Source organism: Dromaius novaehollandiae, chromosome 14, assembly GCF_036370855.1.
Source record: "Dromaius novaehollandiae isolate bDroNov1 chromosome 14, bDroNov1.hap1, whole genome shotgun sequence".
Classification (NCBI taxonomy): domain Eukaryota; kingdom Metazoa; phylum Chordata; class Aves; order Casuariiformes; family Dromaiidae; genus Dromaius; species Dromaius novaehollandiae.
The window spans coordinates 19,533,145-19,552,465 of NC_088111.1; the positions used below are offsets into that span (position 1 = coordinate 19,533,145).

The 19,321-nt window shown below is 42.8% G+C and overlaps 1 protein-coding gene across 5 annotated transcripts in view; it reads right to left on the minus strand.

Annotated features, from left to right (window-relative positions):
- GSG1L (GSG1 like) overlaps positions 1-19,321 on the minus strand; it is an 80,951-nt gene that overhangs the window by 18,939 nt on the left and 42,691 nt on the right. For 2 of the 5 annotated variants that reach the window (XM_026107757.2, XM_026107758.2), the window contains exons 3-5: positions 15,952-16,104; positions 11,395-11,506; positions 6,557-6,724 (exon numbers count right to left, since the gene is read on the minus strand). In XM_026107757.2, coding sequence (XP_025963542.1) covers positions 6,557-6,724; positions 11,395-11,506; positions 15,952-16,104 — 433 coding nt within the window. Of the gene's footprint in view, positions 1-6,321; positions 6,725-11,394; positions 11,507-15,951; positions 16,105-19,321 lie in introns of those variants that run through there. The other 3 variants (XM_026107756.2, XM_026107760.2, XM_026107759.2) reach the window with 3 other exon arrangements.

The following is a 19,321-nucleotide window of genomic DNA, read 5'->3' on the forward strand; positions in this document are numbered from 1 at the left end:
GTTGCACAAAGAAACCTGAAAATTTGACAGTCCGGGTGCACTGAAGTTAGTACTGCACTGGAAGGGCTGCCTCTGTCCTGTGCTTGTGAGCTTTATTATCCCATGACCTTACAGTTAAGGTTGTACAAGGTAGAGAAGAAAGTGAGGGAGGTCAGGGCAGTTTCCTGATTCCCTGCCCTGGACCCCGCTGCAGAGCAGCTAAATCTCTGTGGCAGCAGGCCAAAGGGAAGGAGGCCCTGGAAGCCAACTGCAGTGGAAGTGGGGAAGGTCCCAGCATGCTGACACTCCTTCAGCTCACTATTTCATAGTGTATCAAATGAGAGAACGTAGGACCCCCATCCTCCTAACTCATCTGGAAGGATCCTCAGAGCGAAGGAAGTAGAAGCCCCTGTGGAGTGATACCTCCTCTGCTACCTGCTGTGAAATGTAGACGAAGGACCGTGCTCAAGATAATATGGGGCAAGAACCAAATATGAAACCGAATGGAAGGAGAGCTAGACAGCTATTATGAATTGAAACCTAATTAAACTGAAAATTGAAAAAGATGAGCAAAAATTATAGCAAAATATTCAGGCAAAGGAAAAACAATAGAAAAAGGGAGGACAACAGATAATAGAACAAAGATCAGAAGCAGAGAATTCGCAGCAAATTCTACTGATAGTTTTACAGAATGCTTAATACATGAATAATGCCTCCAAGTCCCTATCATCTACTTGTTCTACCTTGAGTTACTCTGAGGACAGAAGGGCTAAAATGTCCCCTGATTTTATGGTGTGAGCTACATAGTCTTTTTTGTCTGGTCTTTTCAAAGTGTGCCAGCCCTGGGAGAGAAATAATTGTTGTGTAACACCATGCAGTTCTTTAAATAGTTATCCCAGTGATTAAAAACAGTAAAATGTTTTGTGGTTGCTTGTAGTCAGCAAATTAGGCAGTCTCTGAGTAAGCATGCAGTCTGCAACTTCATTGTGCTCACATGTGGACCTAGGTTTGCATAACTATATGTGCACTGTTCCAGGTAGAGTCAGAACAGGCTGTGGAGCACCATTTGGGGTGTACACATATGTTCATCCTCTCTGAAAGGTCTTTCCTATGTTCATCGCAGCTGAGGCAGGTCTTACGATGTGAAGACTGAAGTTAACAAGCAAGAGTGTCCCATAAGGGATGTTTCCCACTCTTCAAGTCTACAAAGAACTTCTTTTTTTCCCCCAATTTTGCCTTTTACTTCAAGTTTAAACCTGAAAGAGGCAGACTGAGGTGGCAGTCATGGAGACTGTGTGAGGCCCATATGCTAGAGGAGGGGATGGGGGTGAGCTGATGAGGAGGGAGGCAGTCGGGACAGCAAGTCATGTGCTGATTTGGCTTTTCCTCAGCATGACCCCTCTGCACTGGTTGGTCGACATGGCAGACACTTCTGGAATTGGGAGCTTTCATGGAGACATAACAGGTCTTTCATCTAATACATCTCTAGTCAATCTTCATTTGGGATCTTAAGGAGTCCTCAAGAGAAGGTGATGCAGTTATATGTCATTAAAATTAACTGAAATATAGTGATGCTACATTTGACAAAGTACTTGCAATATTAGTGATGTTTTACTGTCAATATTTTTCGTAAAAGAAATGTTATCTTCTCTGGGAGCAGGGACCTGGAGAAATATGTTCCAACAGAGAATTTCTGCTAGGCAAAATGGGGGATAACTCCTCTGTCTCTCAGAAGACAAACTACAGCTGTGGAGAATAATGATAAAGCTTTAGCTTTCAACAAAAATACATTATTAGAAAACTGCCCATTGCATTAAGTCTGTTCAGCACAGAGACTAGCTGCATGTGTACAAGGGTGCTCCATGTGTCCTTAGGTAGAGGAACATGCATAGATGGGGGTAGGGTTGTGTGCAAAGCAACTGGAAGGAAGAGAGGCAGGAAGGATTTATTTATAGGATATGAAAAGGAACATGGAGGTGTAAGAGTAGGAGGGAATTTGAAGTATCCCTGGATATGTGTGCAGGGAGGAAGGCGAATCTAAGTTATTTTCTATTTGTGCAAAGGAAGGACAGAGATAGAGGAAACTGTGCTTGCTGGGACTGCTGGCACATTGCTGGTGACATAAAGCATATGAAAATACTGTGTTACTAATTGCTCCCAGGACCCTCTGCATTGGCAGATAATACATAGGTCAAAGTAGTGAAGCTGATCCTGAATAAGCCAGCGAAAAAATAGTGCGTGCTGCATAGCTTTAGATCTCTGGAATGATCCCATGGTAACGCTCTCTCTGGGCTTCTTGTTATGTATTTAAATACAATTAAAATCATGTGAAATAAGAAAGTAAAGTCATAATCACAGAGTACATTAGTTGACAGCGAAGCTGAGATCACATATCAACAACCTGCTAGTTAAAAATATTGTAAGAATGTTGTAATTATCAGCACAGAGACGTAAGACAGTCGTAGCTGAAGCGCGTATGCTGGGAGGTCCGTGGAGCGTTACGCTGAAGGATGAGCAGGGATGCGGCAGAGGCATGTTCTGCACAAGAGGTTTGAGAGATGCTGGGCCTGAGGGGTGCCTGTGTGGTTGGGAGGTGCATATGTCCTTACCATGGATGGGAAGAGCGTATACACGGGGCACGTGTGTATTTTGGGCTACCTGTATTAAGAGGAGCACTTCCATTTTAGAGGGAGTCTGCTGCAGGAGTGTTTGGGTGTCTGCTGAGGCAGCTGTATGTACATGGTGTGATTTCAGTTTGGGAACACCATGCGCCTGGGCTGTGTTTGATGAGTGTCTGCGAAGGGGACTGGAGGCTGTGACCAACAGGTGAATTGTTTACGCAGATTGAAAATGTGCGGAGAAGCTGGAAGGACAGAACAAAATAAACAGGCCCGTGAGAAGGCAAGTAATACAGACGAAGGTGTTAACCACAGGGTGGCTCAGACCAGCGCACAGAGGAATCACAAGGAACAGGCTGTTCTGTACGTTCCTTGTCTAGTATGGAGCTAGTTTTTTGTGATATATATATGTGGAAAAGGAGAGATAAAAAGCATATTGTTTTTTTACTGGACAAGGTGGGACTTGTATCTTGCCTAAGGCTTGTGTGTTTAAATACCCCGTGGGTTGCATGAGTTTCTCCCAGGACACCCGAACCAGCATTTGCTGCTGCATTCAGCTTGTTGTCATTCTTTGTGGACCAAGATCAGCACTTGACCTGATTAACTAGCGTGTTGGTGTGAGGGTCACTGGGATTACAACTACTCCAATGTGAATTTGATTGGAGACGGTGATGTGGTGTTGATTTACATGTATGTAAAAATGGGAGAGTCTGAAGTGTCATATGGAGAGTGCAAGAGGAATCAAAATCAAAACACACAATACAAATGTGGAGAGATTGAGAGGGTCAGAGTCTTCCACGTAATTAACATTTTTTGTGATTTGTTGTTCCAGAAAGGGTAGTAGTGATACTTTATCAAGTTCCATTAAGTTTTCCCAGTATAACTCAATGTATTCCCTTAGCTTTTCCCAATATAACTCAATGTATTCTGTTGCTTACAATTCTGTCATTCTGTCATCTGTAATTATGATTTCAATAATTCAGTTCACTGTCTTCCCGTCACTTACTGCTGATTTCCCCTGAGGCACATGCTGACCACTTCCCCCTCACTGTGTATTTTTTTTCCTACAAAGAATCAAAAAAGAAATCACTGTCACATCTAAAAACAAAATTAGGAAGATCACAGTCATCTGAATCCTTTCACTGATCCTTCCAGAAGGTCTGAAGGGTAGAGTGAGAATTTGTAATTTGGCAGAGGAGTAACTGTAACAACAGACACTATTAATGAGGGTTGGCTAACCCAAGCAAAGTAATAATCATGGAAGGTCTCCATTTCTTCCTGCTCTGGAGAACTCCTCCCATTTTCTACAGAAATCTCTGGTGACTCCAAATCTTCTGTCTCCTCTGAGCTTCCCAATCGCTCTCTTACACCACTGAGAAACAGCCACATCTGTCAGCAGAACAAGAATGAATCCTCCTCCTGCCTTCTACCCTCAGATTATCTTTACATTGCTTCCAACAACAGACTTTTGGTAAGCTTTCCCTCTGTAGTTACCAGCCCTTCATTCTCCATGAAGGGGGAAGGGAGTCTATCCCCCTTTCCTTATATGTGGAGTCAATGTTTGTGTGTTCTTCACATCCTGCAGTTTTAAGCAAAGCCTCCAGCTTCTCGCTGAAGGAGGGCAGCAAGTATCTCCACGTAGCTGCATAGTGTAACAAAGAGGTTACACAGAGTTATCTCTAGCAGAACTCAGAAAAACAGACTTTCAGCATGCCATATGCACACCCACTCATCGAGCCATGAGTGCCTTTCAGAAGGACCCTGCAAAGTCTGAGGTCTTTTCTATTCTGTTTGTGGAGCAACTATTTCTTAGGCAATGTATTAGTTTGTATGATACGATGTGTCAGCACCTTCCAGAGCAGCTGATGTGCATCTTGTCTCTGCTGTCAGTACATGTAATTGCTCCAGTAGCTCATGTCAAGGCCCATTGCAAACCCCACTGAGATGAGGATAAGGTGTGCCTGACTCTGCATTTGGTAAAGGCAAGAGAAGAGAGCTGGGTGGTGACAGGAGGGGAGGAGTGGATGGATGGACAGGGCACAGAGCCTGTTTGACAGTGGACTGACCAGTATGTTTTTGAGAAGGGAGAATGCTTGACATGTGGCTGGTGGTTGCACTGGGCAGGCAGTAGGTAGAGATCACTGCTGATGTATGTGTATGTGCAATGATTTTTGTGTGTATAGGAGTGTGGGGAAAGGGAAACGTGTTAGGAAGAGGGTGGTTGGTGTATCATGGACCAAATATGGAAGGAGATTGGAGGCCAAATAGTGTGTGGGAGGCAAGTAATGTGTATGAAGGAGCAGACCAATGCATATGCCAAGATGCTGTGTAGACAATGTGTGAGCCATGCTGGATGGAGAGGATGATGGGCCTTGTGTGCATGGGGGTGTATGTGTATATCTATCTATACACATCTATATATACACACACATATTTATATGCTGAAGAGCTGTGCAATTGTTTAAAGAAGGCATATTCAGGGATTTCCAGGGTTTGTGAGGGGAGTGATGAAAAGCAATATCTAAACCGGGATTAGTGGTGTGGAAGAATAGGTAGAAGGGTGAAGAGCTTGATGTATATGAAGTGGACAGCGGAAGGAAACAGACTGTGTGTGTGAGAGAGAGAGATGGATGAGCTCTGTGTGCAGAGGGGTAGAGACTTTGAACACTGATGGGTATGCTGGCATTTCTGGAGGACATATTGGGTTTGTAGGGAAGCTTGTAACAGTTTAATGGGGTGAGCCCTGTGTTTGGCCCAGGGCTAGCTGTTTTGTGGGTACTGGGGTATACAGTATGTTTTGTATGGTGGAACACCTGCCCAGGATGAGCTATAAGGGCAGTGTATCTCTATGGAGGACTTTGATCATGCAAAAGTAGAAGACGAGGTGCAATATGGGGCACTGGGTGTGCAGCAGGGATGGGAAAATATCTGATGCATGTGGGTGATGTTCATATGTGTAGGGGATGGGTGGCAGGAGAGCGTGACGGGGAATATTTCTTCTCTGGAGGACAGGAAATACTTTATATGAAATGGAGAAGAAAAATGTCAGTAAGAAGTGTTCCTGGTTGTGCTGTACTTTCTGTGGTGATAAAAGCACTCTCTGGCCAAGGAAGGAGCTGGATATGGAGGTCTCTGATGAGCATCCTGGCTATTGACTATGAAGAACCATCCTGCTCTGCAAACGTGTGCCTGTGGGCAGGGCTGGGCAGGCAGGCAGGCAGGCAGGCAGCGTGGGCTGGTGGACAGTGTGTGGCATTGGGCAGTGTATGGGGTAAGCAGAGTGTAGGGCGGGCAGCGTGTGATGGTGACCTGTGTTTAAAAGGAGAGCTGGTCTGTGGAAGAGTATTCTGGGCCTTCAGGGCTCAGACAGGATTTAGGCTGAATTTAAGGCCCTGGTAGCAGTGCGGGTGGCGGTGTGGGACTGTTTCTGCCGAGGAACATACTAGTGCAAAACAACATGTGAGCTGTTTGTGTGGAGGAGCCGAGGATGGGTTGCGAGCATGTGAGTATGGAAGATGGCAGCTCAAGTGTGGCTTGGTGGTGACTGGAAACAGTGTCAAAGCAGCAGTAGGATTATAGGGAGGTGCTCGTTACATGTGCTGAGAAAGGATGGTTGTAACATTTGTTATACTGCTGTAATTTTCCCTGTTGAGAGAGGGAAAATCTGCTTGCATTTGCAGCATAGCTTCTTACGAAATGCTATGAATCAGACACATACTGTAAGGACTTGCCAGTCTTGTGTTTTAATGAGTATATAAGAAATGGCAGGCACTGGGACATCACAAAATTTAAGAAAACACAAATCAAGTAAGAACCTTTGTGTTTCTCTTTAACACACATCTTCTCCAAGTATCTCAGAGACTTCACCCACATCTGCTGAAATGGGTGAGAGCCAGGATTTTCTGAGACTAGAAGAGTCCACAAAAGCCTCCACTGACCGAGAGACTGACTGCACTGACCTTTCTCTGAAGTACTTGATGGCTTCCTGGTCTAGGAAGTTCTGCTCTTCTCGAAAGCCCTGCTCAAAGATTTTGCGCTTGTGTCTGAACTCAATGACAGTCTTAGTGTAAGAGTTCAAGGTAGTAACGGAGGCCGCCATGCAGCAGGTGAAAGAACCCCATGCCAGACTGTGGAAAGAGAAACCAGCAGATAGAGCTGGGTTAAGACAGTAGCTCATGTTGTATTTCTGGAGTCAAGAGATACCTACCCAGTCACATCCTATGTATGCGTAAGTCAGCAGTGACAAACCCATTCTCCACATCTTACTTCAAATGATGCTGTGCTAGGGGATTCCTGCTCTGCTTATGGGGTTGGGCACAGCTTTCGTCCCACGGAGAACCACGTGGGAGAGCACTGACCTGAACACTCTGTGCACTCTGAGGGGAGAGTCTAACACATCTCGAGTCCCCTTTGAAATATTTCAGAGGCTTGCAGACAAGTGCTGAAATGTATAGTGCAGTAACAAACTCCTGGAGGAAGTTACACAGAGAAGTGTAATGCCCGGAGAGCTGGTCTTCTGGTCCAGAGGAAGTTCTCTAGCACCCGCAGGAGACTGGCTCTGCAATGGCACAACACTACTGCAGGGGTGTTTTCTGTCTCATTCTTTATGCCTTCATCAGACTACTGTATATCCTTCTTTCCTGGTTCATGGACTTTTCTAGCAGTTCCAGCTTATCTGGTCTTTGAAAGCCTGATCAGAATAGAAAAGAACGCTTTTGTTTTGTGCAGACATCCAATCTGAAGGCAATGCCCTAAGTGCATAGCTAATGGTAGTCAGGCAGTGGCAGGACAACTGCAGGAGCCGACCGGGAGCATGGAGAGGTAGAGGGAGAAGGGAAGTGGAAGTGCAAAAGTGCCCATCCCAATGCCAGGCTGGAAACACAGCAAGTGTTGGCCTGAGTCTCAGATGGGCAAGGAGAATTTGGCTGGGAGCTGTTCTGCTCCCTGCTCATGGGGTGGGTTTCTCTCCAGGATGCCTTCTGCCCTTCCTGTACACCTTTCCTCCAGCCTTTACTCACTGACTTCACATTCAGGCATGGCTGAGGGAAACCCATGGCCCAAAGGAGTTTAGGTGCTTTTTGAGCATAGGATGATGGCACAGGCAAAGCACTGAATTCCTCCTTTTGCTTGCAGGACTTATCTATGTTTAGTTTCCCCTTGCCATCACAGTCAGCCCTTCCGCTCCAGCTACACATAATTCACAGTGTCTTCCTAACTAATTTGGATTAGCTTAATCATCTGTGTCACCTACACACTTTACCTGCTCCTTTCTTACACCTTGTCTATAACCAAATATAACAATGTTATAAATTATGCAGCACAGGAAAAATACAGCCACAGTAGCATTATCTTATAAATAAGAATTATAAATAGAGCTCTCAGCATGAACTGTTTTCCTATTCTGCAAATGTTTTACAGGCAGGGAAGCAATTTCCAATTTAGACAAAAGTTGAGAAAAACACATCTTCGTGAACTGGAAAATCTGAAAAAAAAAAGGTGCAAGTAAACAGAAATGGCTCATTTCAATAATTTCAAATGTCAATGTGTAACAGCAGTCCTTTAGGGAATCCCATGGTGAGGAGGTGTGTGGAGGCAGACCTTTCCTAGTAATTTTTGAACCTGCTTGCCAGTTGCAATCAAATCAAAAGGAAGGTCAGTGAACCCTGTGATGATGAAGGTTTCCCATGGCTGGATGGAGAAGTGGAAAGGAAACCTGTGGCTATGTGTGAGCATCCAGCTACAGGAAAGCCTAGCAAGGGACTTTGCACACAGAGTCTGTGGATAAGCTCTGACTTCCCCAAATGTTGCCAGCAGGACTCATAATCAACCTCAAGGAAAAAGCCACCTGAAACCACTCTCTTTGCTGTGCTCACTTGACGCCTGGGGAATGACAAATGGAAAATATTTTCTTTTGAAAGTTTCTGATCATTTTTAATCCATAATCCAGAAATGCCAAAAGGTTCAGAGAGGGAAATATGGAATGAAAGACTCTCAAAATGACCTCAGGTCTGGAGTCTCATAAGAATGAGACAATTATGATTGGTATCTTTTAGTTTTTATGGACCACAGTTAAATATAACTTATTTTTGAGGGTAAAGAGCACTGAGTTACATCCTACCTTAAGTGAAGATCTCTTTAATCATGATGCCCCTCTATGCCAGCTGTGACTCAAATGTGGTGGGACTGTATCTACACTGCTTCTGATAACAGTGCTCAGGGCTAGGCTGAAGTTCTTCTGAGGCTCAGATAGCTCAGGTTTTTGCATTTGTAACTTCTAGAGGGACAGAACTTCAACTTCCATCGATCTCCAGGACAACTGAGACTCCCTTCCTGGAGAATCCCCTGGCTCACTCCAGGTTTGTGCCAGAAGGCAGACTGACATTGGCTTTGCCAATGGCTTGGACATGGGGTAAAATAACACAGACCAGTTGGTGCATTTTGAACCCTGAGTTATCTAAGCAGATCACAAGCAGCCGCTCCTCATTTTGAAGAGAGGAATAATTATCGTTCCCATTTGACAGAGGGGAAATAGATTCACAGAAACAATAGTTTTTTCCATTGTCATGTGGGAAACTGATAGTCTGGATCTCCACTGATGCCTTCTGGCCCTTGGCCATGGGTAAATTGTTCCCTGGCACCACTCTTCAGCGGTGTTTAAATTCTTCCTGCTCTAACGGGTTGCTTAGTAGGATGCTGCAATGATACTTTTTACAGGAGGCTGTGGATACCACTCATGTTTACAGTACTGATATAGGGATATTTAAATCTCGTGCTTCAAGGCATCACCTGGACCCAGAGGGAGCAGGAGGAAATTCCTACAACTGCAGAGTTCCCGAGCTCGCTCAGGCTGCATAGACACTTGTTTTTGTCTTCCTTCAGATAGGTGTTCAGTTGGGGCAATGCTGGGGCAGTTGCAGTTCTCTAGTCTGCAAGGCAGTGATGGTTCAGTGTTAGCTGGAAGGAAGAAGCCTTGTTTTTGCAGTGCACGTGTTTCAGACTTTCCTTTGCCAGGTCTGCTACCAGTCACTGCAATGGCATGAGGAAGCCCATGGCCTTCCTCAGGCTGCTGAGCCCCAGTGCAGGGTGCAAATGCTGCTGCTGTTCGTATCTGTCTTGGGGGGACAGTGACTGAGCTGCTGTTTGCTCAGTGGTCAGCTTCCTGCGTTGGCAGGCATGTTGCCTTGAAGGGCAACAGCATCAGGGGAAGAGAGATTACTAAATCTGCAAAGTTGCCTTGTGATAGCAATAGCTGGAGTGGAGGCTGGAGCTTTAACCAGAGTTAACAGCTTTAGCTGTTTATCTGGAGCTTTAATAGTCGCTGCAAGGAGTGAAGCTGAGGCTCCAGTTCAGGGATGTGCGAAAAGCTGAGGCTGCTCCCACATATTCGCCTGCTCATGGATATCTCCAGCATCAGCCCCAGTCTTTAAACCAAAGCTCATCGTACCCTGGCTCTGGCTGTCCGGGGGCAGCTGCAGGCAGGGAATGCGCCTTCTGCTCTGGGACGCAGCTGTGGCTAGGATGGTAAGCAGCGCTGGGTGCTGTGGTAACAGGATGGCACTCGGGCTTCTGAAAAACCCTCTCCGAATGCGTGTAGAATAAAGTAAATGTGTGTGAAATAAAGGAGAATAATCTAATGAGTGCTTTATCACACTAGACATTTAACACCATTCTGAATTTTGAGTATTTCAGTAAATTATAAAATAGATTACTAAAGACAAATAAATAGATAATACTCATTATTATTTAATTAATGAATATACTGTTAATATCATTACAAAATAGTTATGTCTGTAAGTATTATAAATATATGAACATACTATATTTATAAGTTTGTCATATGCAATTAATATTAATAAACAAAATTAACTATATTATAAATCTGATAAAATTTATAGTTTGTAATATGTTACTAAAATGTTAATAACTCCTCCCATAAAACACAGTGTAGTGAGGGGCAAAAGAGAAGCTAATGATCCCCTGCAGTGTTGTGCATAGGAAATATTTGTATTCCCTTCTTGGTATTTCCAAAGATTGTTGTCTCTGCTTTGAGAAGGAATTAAAATCATACAGTATATTCAGAAATGGAAAGAAAGAAAGAAAGAGTTTTCCCCAGCCATCCAAGGAGCTTGATGTCTCTAGAGGGCTATGAATGTTGTTTGCAATGCAGGTGTTTCTATTCTCTGCATTCTCCTATTCTTGTTGCACTTCTTGCAAAGTTGGAAACAATAAAACACACTTGACATATCTTGGCCAAATTATTTCTATGTGAATATCAGAATGTAACTGGAAAAGTTAAAACTAAACAAAACCAAAAGGAATGTCTCTCCAAAATGTCTTGTCTGGTTTTCCAAGACTTCTCCCCATGATTCACAGGGAAGTGTCATGGCACCAGGAGCACTTCACCTTCCTCTGCAGTTGTGTTAAAAATCTCAGTGTAAGGTTCAACTGAGACATTAATTAAAAACAAAAAAAGCTAAGTCTCTGAAATGTCATGGCAATTATGTACCTAAATTGAACTTTAATGAGAGTGCTCAATCTGTGTTGGTAATTGTGGCTGCTGTTTATTTACAAATGCTATGTACCTGCTGATATGCACAGCTGCTGCTGCACAGTTACTGAAAACTGTCCTCTAACACCTCAACTATTGTATGTCCACGGTGGGTTTTGGCTCCTAGGATTTTGGCAGCTGGAAATTCACATGCATGCGCCTGGAAATTGGAGATGATATGTACAATTGCCCAACAGATTGATGGGACAGCCCAAAAAAGAAAAAATATTAACTGGTAGTGACACTTACCAGAAGGACCATCCATAGTCCCATGAATGTGGTCTCCAGTCCTCTGGCCCAAGGCTGACTGTCACTTGGAAAACTTGAGTATACATCATGTGTGCCACCATCCCCAAGAGACCTGAGAAGCAGGAATTATAATAGGGTTTTTATGCTAATGTTTTTTATGATTCTTGAGGAAGCTACTGCTGGAAATGCTTTGAAAGCTTCCAGTGAAGGGCTGTTGGACTTGTTATGCCTTCTATTCTACTGTGGAGGAGGGAGCTGCATGGGCAGAGGAAAGGGGTGACTGAGAGCTCATTATTTTACATCATACTGAATTCTCAATTGAGAGAATAGCTAAAGAAAGAAAACCTTTGAAGAAAATGTTGCACAATTAGCATCACTACCAACCTTACTGCTGCAAACCAAGGCTATACCATCCACGAGATATTTTACTTAGCCCATCTCAGGCAGGCCTCAGGAAAGGAGAGAGACTTCTGAAGGCAAACTAGACTGAATGTGTTAATTCCAAACAGAACCATATTTTATCTGAACAATTGCTAAGATTCATAAATTTAAACACTTTAAAAGTCTTGGATGTTATACAAGGAAATTAAGTTAACTCGGTATTCCTGATGATATGTGGCGGGAGCATACCGCAGGAATACTATGGATCGTACGGTGTTGAAGACACTTGCATTTGTGATGCCATTATGTTTTGCTGAGAGAATTACAACTGGGTGAAGATAAGACAATGTATAAGTCAGTCTACTCACTATGGTATTAAAGAGCCTCAGAGCATGGACCTGTACTCTCATAAAATAGTGCCGTTGGCTGGCTGGCAGAGTAGGAATGGATTGTAGTTATGTCACAGGATAGCCTGAGTTTGCTCTGCCACTGAGCTGACCAGCATGGTGCTTCAGCTCAAGCAGAAAAACCTGCCTTTATTTGTAGAAGCAGACATCTATCTGAGGGAGATCAAAAGAAGTGATAACCAGCAGCAGCTCTGATGCTCGGAGAATTTTCTAGCTACAACAGCCAGAGATGTATCCCTGTTAGTTACTAGATGGTTCAGAATGGTGACACTCGCTGAGCTCAGGAAAGGCATGGATTCAGACACTGAGCTCAACAGCAGAGCAGGATCATCCAGGTCCCAAACAGATCTTGGGCCTACAGATGCCAAAGAACCCCTTGGGCTGCAAAATGGTTCAAGGCACTTCGAAACTCTGATGTTCTGCAGCGATGGAGCACAGTGTTAGCCCATACATTACATATTAACTGAGCATATTAGCCACGTCCTGCTATCTCTGACCATCCACTCTGCTCTACAGGGGCCCTTCCTCCACATGAAAGATCCTCATTTGCTCTCCCCAGACCCAAATTTTGGCTCTTGACTCCTGTTTACTTTCAGAGCCTAATGAACTTCATTTGTCTCACCACACATGTGGATGATTCAGGGCAGTTCTGGGAGAGGGAAGTCGGGGCAATGTCATGTTAGTGTTGTGGGTATGTTAAGCGGGACCTTCAGCAAGACAAATGTCATATTTGATACAAATAACTGCAGAGGCTGAAAGAGGATATTTTATTACAATATACTGCAGTGATTTGCTCAGCTGCTCCGTGTCAGTGTGACACACTGGGAAGTTAGGAGGTGGAAAGCAGCAATTCACATTGGCAGAAATGAGATATTGGCAGGGTGGGCGGCCTAATGGGAGCACAGCATCCTGGTACGCACCTTGCTTGTTTCTGGCTATATTTAATTTCCAGAATTCATTGGGAGCCTGCAGTACTTTTTAAATCAGGGAATTTTTCTCCAGTTGACAGCTACAGCATTGATGTTAAAGTTTGTGGATTGCTGTTCATATACCTACTGTCAGTAGCTTTTCAACCTTGATAAAACATTACAGACAGACTGCCCAGAGACATGTCATCGTCACTCACAGCCATCAGCAAGTTTGACACGGCCAAGACTACCTTCAGCAAAGCAGTTCTTTTCTATCATACAAAACCTTAATGGGGGTTTCAGCAATGTTCAAACCTTTCACTTGAAGGGACTGGGTGGGAGTCCAGGGTGACAGTCCATTGATACAGGTGAGTAGGAGGTCATCAGCAAGTATTGCTCTAACACAGGGACCAGAATGAAACTGTGCCATTTCTTGCTTTTTCTGCCTAATGGGGGGAAGGGTTGGAGAAGGACATTTATCTGGCTGTACTGGCAATAGCATCATGCAATGTATGAGCTATAGAACCACAATACATGTCTTTTTTACTGTGCTGCTTCACGCTCTTTTCATTTCTTCCTGATGCCACCAGTAGGTTTAGTTTATTTTACATATATCTTGCCATCTTCTCCATGTGGATCTCCTATGATATTTTATATTGCTTTTTTAATGTTCATATTTTGCATAAAATTACCTGTGTTTAACAGAAATAAACAAATGCGGTATTTATCCTTTCCTGCCGCCCACTGTTTAAGGGCTGGACAAATAAGACAAAGTGCCTGTATGCCCACCCTGGAATCCAGGGCAACGGATGCTTGTGGCACCTTGCGAATGGAAAATCTGACACTATGGTGGGACTGTAGCAGAAGCACTGACCACATGGATTTTTCTTAAGATCGTTACACCTGCAGAACCAGAGCTGTTTCTAGGTCTCAGTAATGAGAGAGCTTAAGGAACTAGTTTTGGAAAAGACAATGTATTTTGAAGCATTTTTGAAGAACTTTCCTAAAAATATTACTTATGGAATATATCACGAGTTGAATATAAATATTATCAGAGAGACCATTTACCTGGTACATTGCTGAAACACAGGAGATTTTATCTGAACACCAGGAAAAACTTTTTGACTGTGAGGGTGCCTGAGCACAGGAACAGGTTGCCCAGAGAGGTTGTGGAGTCTCCATCCCTGGAGATACTCAAAAGCTGTCTGGACAGAGTCCTGGGCAACCTGCTCTAGGTGACTGCCTGAGCAGGGAGGTTGGACTAGATGATCTCCAGAGGCCCTTTCCAGCCTCAACCATTCTGTGATTTTTGTCTGTAATCACCATTTTTTGCATTCTAAGCCAGAAGTTTTCTGCATTCTAAATTTATGCTACTTAAGAATCAAAATTTACAGAGTAGAGTTGCCAGTGCAGAGGAGCAGCATGTTTTTTCCAGAATTTTAGAATTAGAATAAGCAAAACTGCTTGTCCAAACCTTTCACTTGTAAAAATAATGAGAAAAAATTGGAAAAGAAAAAGAAATTTTGTTTCAAATAAAATTTTCTTTTTTTTTCAGCTTTGGAGAAAGTGGAGTCTTTTTCTAAAATTAGTCTTCTTTCCTTCCTCTGATATTTTTGTCACTGAAAATAACAGCTAGTATTTATTTTATAGCCTCTTCCTGTTTTTTCATCCCTGTCCCCTGTAAAATATTAAAATTTATATTTGGAATCTGATGTCATTTTATTTGTAAAAGGGGAAGGAAAAAAGAAAGACAGAAATATGTGTGAAAGAAAACTTTCTAATTCTTACCAAACTTACAGCTGCAATTAATGGCAAAAAGAAAAGAGAAACAGCATAGAAATAATTACCTGGATGCTGAAGAACTCCACGTTGTTTGTTTTTGAAAACTGAACCGAAATGACATTTTTTATCCAAACAACATCCAGAGCTGAAAAATATGCTTTGGCCGTTTTTACCCAAATCTTTTCTCCTCTCAAATCCACTTCTGATCTAAGTTTTATGCCACAAATTGCACTGCACAGTTTGAAACAATCCCTGAGAACAGGAGCTTCTCCACAGAAATGAGCACTGCATGTTATAATCTCTTTTGGCTTGCAATGCAGCAGGATAAAACGCGCTTGCTCACTTTTATTACAGAAGTCCTTCCTGCCGGAGAAGTCTGTGCAGGAGGCCTCACAAAGGACAGCTGTTGCTGGCTGCTTCTGTAATTCCTGGGAAGCTGCTCTCTGAACTATGGAGTTTTTAGTCAGCTCAGAAGTGAAAAGACCCTTAACTACATGGTTATATTTGATAACTTCCTTTAGAGAAGTGAATTCCTTAAATTTATACACTGAAGGACTCCAAGCACAGACCAAGCATGAAAACAGCCTGAGAAAGTTGCTCTGAAAGATGTGTGTGTCCCACTTTACCCTTGGGGTTGCTCATAAGTGTAATTGCCAGAATCCTTTTCATTCTGAACTTTGCTAATCAACAAAACAGACTTCTTTTTCTTGGTTTGCAGTATCAAGCCTTCGTATTTTCTTAGGATTAAGAAGGCAAAAAGAATTGTCAACACGATACATTTTTCACCTCCCATCACCAAGTGTGATGTTGCTGAAAAAAGGAGGCTTAGGGAGGCTGTGGTTGTGGGTGGGGGGGGGCTAATTACTGCATTGTCATTGGGAATTCAGGACTATGTATTTCTACTTCTCCCTGTCAAGAGGCAACTTTATTATGCTGGCCTTTTGCCAAACTTGCAGTGAAAATGGGATGGCTAAATGTGGATAAGAGAGTCTTGTAGCCCCATATTTTTATTCTTTCAAAGTTTTAGAAATTTGATTCGTTTTGGTTCCTAGGGCAACCAGAAAAGGGAAGATTCATACCTGAAAGCACAGTGAAGACAGCAGCAAAAGCATTTAACTTGAGCCCATCTATCACACTGCTTGAATGAAAGAGCTCTAGGCACATAAGGCTGAATCCAACGACTAACAGCATGATGTATAACACCTCAGATACTACTGACAGCCACAGGACACCTGCAATGTACAAGAGCAGCAACCAGTCACTTATTTGGTAAATACTTCCAAAAGCTTAAAATAAATTGGGAAATCAGTAATATGTAGCAGTAGTTGGCTATTCAGACAGTTCAAATTTAGCAGACAACCACCCAAACGCTCTGGAGACTTCTGGAGAAATAGAAAAAGCGGTGAAGGAATGTGTGAAGAAGTGAAGGTTGGTAAAGGTACTGGAGAAAGAGAAAGCTGTTGCCTAGGATCCCAGTTTGGCTAAAGACTTCATTGGTATACCTAGATCATCTTGGTTCCTATGACCCAAAACGTGAGACACAGGATCCATTTTTTCTGCTATGTCGTGGTTTGGATGAGCAGAATTTAGCATACGTGATGGTGATGGCACACGTTACCCTGCAGTATATGGGCTGCTGAGAGATGAAAAGGTCTGGACTCCTTTTCACAAGGCTGTTGAAAGCAAGCGCTTTCAGTCCAGGTTTTAAAATGCATACCAGTCTTGGGCATCAAATACCAGAGCCCTGTTCTACAAAAGTCTCTTCTCTAGAATCTAGTGTCCTGCAGAATGATTGTTCTGACTTGGGGTGTTTGGATCCACTGCACAGATCTCTGCTGCTGGGACCAGTAGATAAACTGCCAGAATACCAGTGCCTGTAGCCAGTTATTTATAACATATAGGTGAAAGAGCTGCAGACACAAATTTTGGCTGCGTTTGCACCCTCAACCACCAGATATAATCCTGTAAATGAAGGGAAAAGCTGCCGTGCCCCATTGGACCTCAAGTTCTGTAGGACTTTGGAGATGTGCACAGGTAAGTGGTCCTGGCAGTGTTCTGGTTAAATGGCAGGCTGAGATTGGTGCATCCACTGCAGATGTTACATTTGGACCTTTCAGCCCAAAGCCTCTAGCATGATCTGAATCTTTTAAAGTCGCTAGGCCATGGGGTAAATTTGAGAGGATAGTAACAGATGACAAATACAAAGTCCCTGCCAGATTTCCAATAGTTGTTTCAAAATGAGAATGTGCTAGAATTCTTTGCTATCCTGATTGCTAGGGAATTCACCTAGAAACAGTGAGCAGTGATGGAAAATTTCAGTCTAAGTAGTTGAAACATGGAAAGTTTAAGCATCTGAAGATGATGGCTTATATGAGAAAATTTTAGTCTGTAACCATAGAGACTGCTACAGACTCCACTTTATATTAGTATATTCTCTCTTAACTGTAAGAGCATGTGTATGATAATGACTATAGTTGAGCTTATCAAATCAGGTATGTAGCCTCACTGTTATCAAAGTATTCAGATCTCCTCTTAGTGACCAGGAAGATCCCAACTCACATTTTGCCTGGGAATTTTTCTTTTTAATTTCATCTGTTAATATATGTTATTAGTTGTTGCCACTAGATTTGACCTTTTGAGTTTTAAAGCAGCACTACAGAGATGGCAATAAATAAACCTTTTAATTTCTCACTGTGACTTTATGTGTAATATTGCATCTGTCAACAGCAAACAGCTGTTTATGTCATCGCTATTACTCAGTCTGGTGTCAGAGCAACTGGCAAGCTTTTCTGAAAAGAAGTATGAGATACTGACAGCAAGGGTGTTGTTCTGAGATACAGCAGAATTAAGGAGGGATTTTATCTCATTTCCTCACAAACAAAAGTTTCTATGACAAGAAAATGATGAAATTCTTTGAGTTGGAAAGGCTCCTCTTTAGATTATCTGAGCCTGACCTATAAACTCAAGCAGCAGAGAGCCCTAATTAGTCCTAGTTCATAAATGTCTCAGCCCCACCTGGAAAGAGTGATGTACAACATATCTGTCAAGATGTTTGTTTATTGTCCTGATTCAACTCTTGAGGTAGGATGGCTGCTGGTGTCTACACACCAGGTAGTGCTGTAGTAGTGACTGCCGTTCAATGTTATGATGCGACTCTGTCCTCTACTTCCCTGAATATGAAATCTACCCCCTTGCTTCAGTCCCTTTCCTTGCAAGACTTCTTCCTTCTTTTCCACTTACCCTATGCACATCCCCACATGACTCCTGCCTTCACCCTCCTGAGACTAATGGGTTTCCAATGATCGTATGCATGCAGTTGCTCCAAATCCTCCAGCACCTTTCCAGGACATGAGGCATAATACATTTTATTTGTGCAGAATGGTGCTGAAAATGGGATTGCAGAGCACAGCATCCTACAGCATCACTGCAGTATCTGTGCCTACTAATTCTAGTAACGTGTAATTTCAGTACTGGTAGTGTTAAATAGGTTGTTCATCATGAATTTCTTTCTGGCATTTTCATGAAAAATATTGATTTAATCTCTTATGTGATTTTATGAGCATCTGCTTGTCTTTAATCCAAGCATTTACAGGCACTTTTTACTTTGGCTTTTTTGAAGTTATGGGAGTGATTTTGAAGGAATAAAAAGTAGGGGTTTCAGACTTGTTCTCTAATGTTCCTATCTTCATCCATCTTTGGAATCCATTCTTAGATTATTAGGGTCCTGATGTGACAAGAGGATTCCAGAGTCTGTTCTGTACAAATGCCTGCTACTGAGTTAGGGATGCAAGAAACATAGCAGATGAGTCCACTTGAGAACTCTAACAGGTGCTTCAATCTGCCTTGCATCTCCTGTCAAAGCCTCTGGCCTGCTTCCATATTAAATGCAAATTGGAGAACTGGCAGTCCAGGAATAATAAAAGAAGCCTCAAGACCAGGTCCTGATGTTCAGTGTTGTTTGAAGTCGACTTATAAAGTAAACATGATTCATTTTTTGAGCAGAAGCTTTTCCCAAAATGCTGTGCTCATTTGAAAGTCAGACCTTGAGTTATTTGGTAAATAAAACATGCCACCTGTCCTCAATTTTGGTCAGAGTTGTAAACAACCAAAAATACTAACTTCACTTTCAAAGTTCTGGTGATTCTTTTTGGGCTATCTCTCTTCAGCTTGATTGCTACTGCTTCCCCCTCACCTACCAGTGCAAAAAGGCTATCATCTTCCAAAACTCTTCACCCTGAAAAACGAACTACACTTGTCATTCATCCACCTTACAGTGGCTTGTGAATGTTTTAGACTGCAGCTTTTCTAAGTTTCCAGAATGTCTGCTAAAAGCTTAGACAGTTCATTGATATTTGCATGTCACTACCAAGCTTCAAGAACGCACTATGAAATAAATAATCTAATGCAGTTAACAAGGAGTAGGAAGGAAAGGTGAATTTTAATGTAAAT